Source organism: Hyposmocoma kahamanoa, unplaced genomic scaffold (assembly GCF_003589595.1).
Source record: "Hyposmocoma kahamanoa isolate Upper Pololo Valley unplaced genomic scaffold, ASM358959v1 180, whole genome shotgun sequence".
Classification (NCBI taxonomy): Eukaryota; Metazoa; Arthropoda; class Insecta; order Lepidoptera; family Cosmopterigidae; genus Hyposmocoma; species Hyposmocoma kahamanoa.
This window is the reverse complement of record NW_020653711.1, coordinates 3,771,829-3,777,227: the sequence shown is the minus strand read 5'-3', so window position 1 is coordinate 3,777,227 and position 5,399 is coordinate 3,771,829. Positions and strand designations below refer to the sequence as shown.

At 35.9% G+C, this 5,399-nt stretch overlaps 1 protein-coding gene across 1 annotated transcript in view; it reads left to right on the top strand.

Annotated features, from left to right (window-relative positions):
- The window catches only part of LOC113225917 (trypsin, alkaline A-like), a 12,672-nt gene extending 7,843 nt beyond the window's left edge, over positions 1–4,829 (top strand). The window contains exons 5-7 of the mRNA XM_026458384.1: positions 1,146–1,353; positions 3,702–3,957; positions 4,502–4,829. Coding sequence (XP_026314169.1) covers positions 1,146–1,353; positions 3,702–3,957; positions 4,502–4,810 — 773 coding nt within the window. The 3' untranslated portion in view covers positions 4,811–4,829. The remainder of the gene's footprint in view (positions 1–1,145; positions 1,354–3,701; positions 3,958–4,501) is intronic.
- Positions 4,830–5,399: the final 570 nt, after the last annotated feature.

Below are 5,399 nucleotides of genomic sequence, written 5' to 3'. Positions count from 1 at the left end.
TTTATTAATGATAATTTTAAGATCCTATATGTATTAGTTCCTAAATGTTATTATTATTATTTTTTGCTATTATTTTTTATTTTTACAATTTTAATATTACGTTTAATAATAATTAATTGCTGCACCCCAAAGGGGTATGTATGTACTTATTACCTATGTAATTTTTGTACCTACATTGTTTGCAAATAAACAAATAAATAAATACTTACTTTGAACCACCGTCACACCCCGGACACTCCATACAATGGTCGACAGTTATTTACCTACTACTACTACATACAGCAAGGCGCTATCTGCACACGCGCAAATGTGTGCGTGAAGTGATAGGGTTACCCATCACTGTCTCATACAATTTCCGTTACGTGGTCAGAGCGGAAACAGCAAAAATTCTTAAGCGAACCTGTTATCTTTAATTATATTAAAAGAATCCTAATAACTACACATGTTCATTAGGTATTTATATCGATATAATATTTATTATATTTTTTATTAATTCACTAACTAGAATAACATTGAAGATTTATTTTAAAAAATTATTAACAGCAATTTCAAAGATTATATTGTGGACTGGTTTTAAATAAGGTAACCAAGGTATTTGAAATTGCGTGTCCAAGTTTATCGTATATTCACTACGTAATATTTATCGGCAATACAAATTGAAAATTCGAGAACCTTTGTCTACTAACTCACGAAGTTATGGCGTCTCATTATATTGATATAAACAGTAACGTACAATGATGTTATATATTAACGTACAAATTTCGTGATGAATGAATGAAAACTATGTTCAAATATCAAAGCCGTCTTGATGCGAAAAGGGCTCGCCGCCAGCCTTGTTGTCGTTCAGTCAATGTGACCGTCAATGTGCGGGGCGTGGTGTGGTATCTAAATCTAGAGAGGAGCGGAGAGTGTCAATTTTCTTACTTTTTTGTTCTCTGCCACCGTCTTCTGGCAAACCGCTATACCAACTATACCACGAAACGAACCAAAATATTAATGTTTGATTTTTTTAAATGTTTTTTTTATACTTTGATACCGCATGGACTTTGTGGCCAACCCATTACCTACTATAAAATTAGAAAGTTAATACATAATTCTGATAACTAACACAAAATATCTTTACATCTTTTGTTTTTTTTTTTCAGTATTTATAGTCAAATCCCAGTATATTGCGACCCGTGTAGTGGAAGGATCACCAACTACAATAACACTGTACCCCATAGTGGCCCAATTTCTTTTGGACCCGTGGGGCGATCACCAGTTTACACAGCATTGCGCTGGTGTGATCCTAACTTCTCGCCACATCATCTCCACCGCACATTGCTTCCAGTATAATTATAATACAATGAAAAAGTTAGTACTTAATCCAATGCCTAAGCACAGAGATAAATAATTGCAACTTTTTATATAAAAAAAAACCGACCTTAAAAATTCGTGAAATTACATCTATTTGCCAAGTTTCCTTTAAATCGGATCCATCCCCTAGTTTGCCACCCTTAGAAGAGGAATACTTTCTTCAAATTTAAATGTGACCTACAAATTTTGAAATATCTACACTAGAATAATATGAAATATTAATAAACCAGAAAACTAAGAAAACTACAGTTTAATTTTGTCTGTGTTTTACTTTTCTAAAATAATAACAAAACTAATGATCAGTGACTTTTAGATTTACTGCAACTTTAAAAAACTGTAACAACAAGACGAAATGCAGTGGATCTACTCTCGTTCTCTTTCGACATTCAGCCCGAAACACCTAATGAAAAATTTGCATTACTTAGTTAAATCAAAAGACAATGCCAAGTATGAAGCTTCATTCGCATCATGCGTCTTTTAATGCGGCATTTATTCGACACGAATTTCATCGCGCCCTGCACGGCAGCCCGCGCAGAACGAACCGCGTGCGGCTGTCGTGGATAAAATACGCTCTATTTAAATAAATAAAGCTAAATAGCGTATATTTCGCCTCGTGTAACTAGGCGCTAATGCTATAGCCACACAGAGGCAGCCGCGGAGGCGTTTCAGTGGGGCAAGGTTCATTAGAACTCGTACATTACAAAAATTCCCGCGCCCGGAACGCTTCCGCGGTCGCCTCTGTGTGGCCTAAGCATAATTGTTACGGATGTATGTCGAACAAGAAAGGAAGACCCCAAGACACCACTCTGTTGATGCATGCATGTATATTAGGTACCTAGAATTTCGAAGAAGATATTTTTCTAGTTTTCTCACTTTCGAATCTTCATGGAAATATTAGGTTAATCGTCGCACTAACGAAATTCGTAGTTACAGCCGTTTTCCCATTATGGATGACCTACCGGAACTACTCTCGAAGTCCGTCAACGAAAAGATGGGCTCGTATGAAACAGTCAAATCGCGTTGTCATGCATTCTTAGATTTAATTTCGATCGAAGCTCTACTCTGTAAGTCATCCGTACTGGTAAAACGGCCATAAATACGGATTTTGTGCTTCGTGAGTAGGGCCCCAGCTAACCACGCTATCCTAATGCGACTCAGCATTTCATGTCTTATATGAACCTTTATAGCGGCATACAGTTTCCACAGTGAAGCTTTTCTTCACAGTTCACTAAGTGACAGCCAAATCGTACATTAAAAGAGAACACTATAAAATACTTAAAACGTCGCAAGTTTTAGAAACTAACTTGGACTTCCAAGCGTCATGGAACAAAGTGACTGGATCCCATTATAACCGACTTAAAAAAGGAAGAGGTTCTCAATTCGTCTGTATTTTGTTTTGTAAATTACGCGATTACTCCATTTGTAAACCGATTTTGACTATTTTTGATGATTCTTTTTTGTTGGAAAGAGCTCCCATTCAAATTTGAAGATAATATTTCACTTCTATGGGTGAGAAATTAGGGGATCAATCCGGTTTCTTGGATTTCACACACTTTCCGTAAACCGATTTTGATAAAACTTCATAGACGTTAATTCTAATGAAAATAAAACACAGCGACAACGAACAAGCAAACTTTTCAGGTCATTTTTTTTTAATAAAAAGGTTGTAATTGTTTTTTATTGTATTAAATAATTTAACCTAGGGGACATTCCATTGTATATTAATTTGTATCATCTTTGGACATATACCCATCAGTGACAGCTCCAGGATTTCAATTGTTTTACTGGGACAACCATGGTTTCTTAGTGTTATAGGGCGTTGCACTAAATAAATTACATTGGTGTGAACCTACGTTAAGTATTTAAATTGTTTGGTTTGCTTGTCAGAACCTTGATCGCACCTGGAACCAACACTGGTCTGTCCGAGAACGCCTGAAATGAGAATACGAATAAAAACATTACCGATAAATTTTGCTGCTTAGTTTTTCTTCTGTAGCCGTAATTTTACCCAAATGTTTTGCCCAAAGACGTCCCTTATTTTTTTTTATTAACTACTTACAAAATACGTCGTTACTTTTTAGCTTAAGTATCATGTATTTAAACTTTTGATTTGCTTGTCGGGGCATTGGTCTCTGTAGGTACTATAACATTGGTCTGTCCGAGAACGCCAAAAATTAGAATATGATCAATAACATCACAAACCTAAATTTTACTGCTTAATTTTTCTTCTATATCCGTAATTTTCCCCAAATATGTTGCCCAAAAGCGTTCCCTGTTTGTTGTTACTTCTATCTGAATAGTGTTGTATTAGCTATATACTTATAAAATAAGTTATAACTTTTCAGCTACACGAATCCAAAGTACTGGAGAATCCGGGTGGGTTCGTCCTATCGCTCTTCGGGAGGTGCCATATACAGCCTTAAGAAAATCATAACACATCCAGATTTTGACAGATTTTATTACACCAATGATGTAGCTGTTGTAGTTGTGACTAAGAAGTTTGCCTTTAGCAACAGTGTTGCGCAAGGCACGATAGCAAAATACAACAGTGAACTCAGAGATGGTGTATTGTGTACGCTGATTGGATGGGGATCTATGGAGGTTAGTAAGGAAAAATTGTAGCCAAGCGTTTTACTTACTTATTTTCGATTGATTAAAAAAAATCATAAGTTATATTCAAAGAAAATCATCATAACTCAAAGTATCAGTTTATACGAGTACCTAATTCATTTTACCCGGTCAGACTCAAGTTTGTAAAAAAATACATTTTATTTATTAAAGGAGTTCGTTCGTTCCGCTTCATCACATCTGGCTACCTTTGTTAAAAGCCCACCATTTTAAATTTATTGAAAATGTCAAATATTTTCGAGACTTCCATCGGTTCATTTCGGTTGATATCAGTATTGTTCTCGAGAGACACCCACCACACGCAAAACAGGCGCCTAGACATCGAATTGCGGACAGCATGCCATCATTATTGTAACAGTGTGCACCACAGAGGTTGCCTAATGCACCGAACCCTCGTAAATAGCCGTACTATAAAATAAAATATGGCTATTTTACTGACTTTCAAAACAATATTAACGAACCACCTATGTAGGTACTTACAGTTCAAATGTTTGAAAGTCATATTTATCCGTTTCAGAGTACAGGTCCACAATCCGAGCAACTACAGCAAACCATGATGTTCACTATCAACCAAGACGAGTGTCGACAACGATATAAAAGACTTGGCACTGCCATTGTTGATTCTATGTTATGCGCCGGAAAGTTAGATATTGGAGGAGCTGATGGTTGTTTTGGAGATTCTGGAGGACCCCTCATTTACAAAAGAGTGGTCGTCGGTTTGGTTTCGTTCGGCTTCAACTGCGGTCATCGGTATTATCCTGGTGTTTATACAAAAATTGGACACTTTACAAATTGGATTGTGAACACTATTGATAATAATAAATAGAAAAATTGTAGGATACCTATGTTAAGATTTCTAAATTAAATTATTGAATTATCACAGACATTTTTATTGTAAATAAGGTAGCTGGTATCTACAGCCGAAATAATAAATTAATTACTCCTGGCAACACGAACTCGTAAACTGTCATGTGTGATTCGCTCTGGACCTTTTGGAGGGAAAAGTGTCGTTTTTATTTTGACTTTCAATTATTTTGTGAAATCTAGTTTAAAGTGGAACAGGATAGTGCTATTGTGCCTTAATCGAAGATTAAAACGCGAAATTATACGAATCTCGAACTAAAATACCCGTATCGGCCCGTTTTAAAGAATCCCGAGTCACTCCATGCACGCCGCCTCAAATTGCCTATCCTCTTTGTGGCGGCCATGTTTACAGAAACATAATTAAACTTCATGTTTAGGCTAATGGCTTCGCCAAAGCCTTAATAAATTAAAAAAAAAACTGTCAAGTGTGTCAATGTCAAAAAAATATTATGTCAATATTTCACTGGCAGTCTGTGGTCAATATATTGCAGATGTTGAGCTGTGGGTGAAAAAAATAATTCGCGAAATTATATATTTTTTCTCTCGAAATT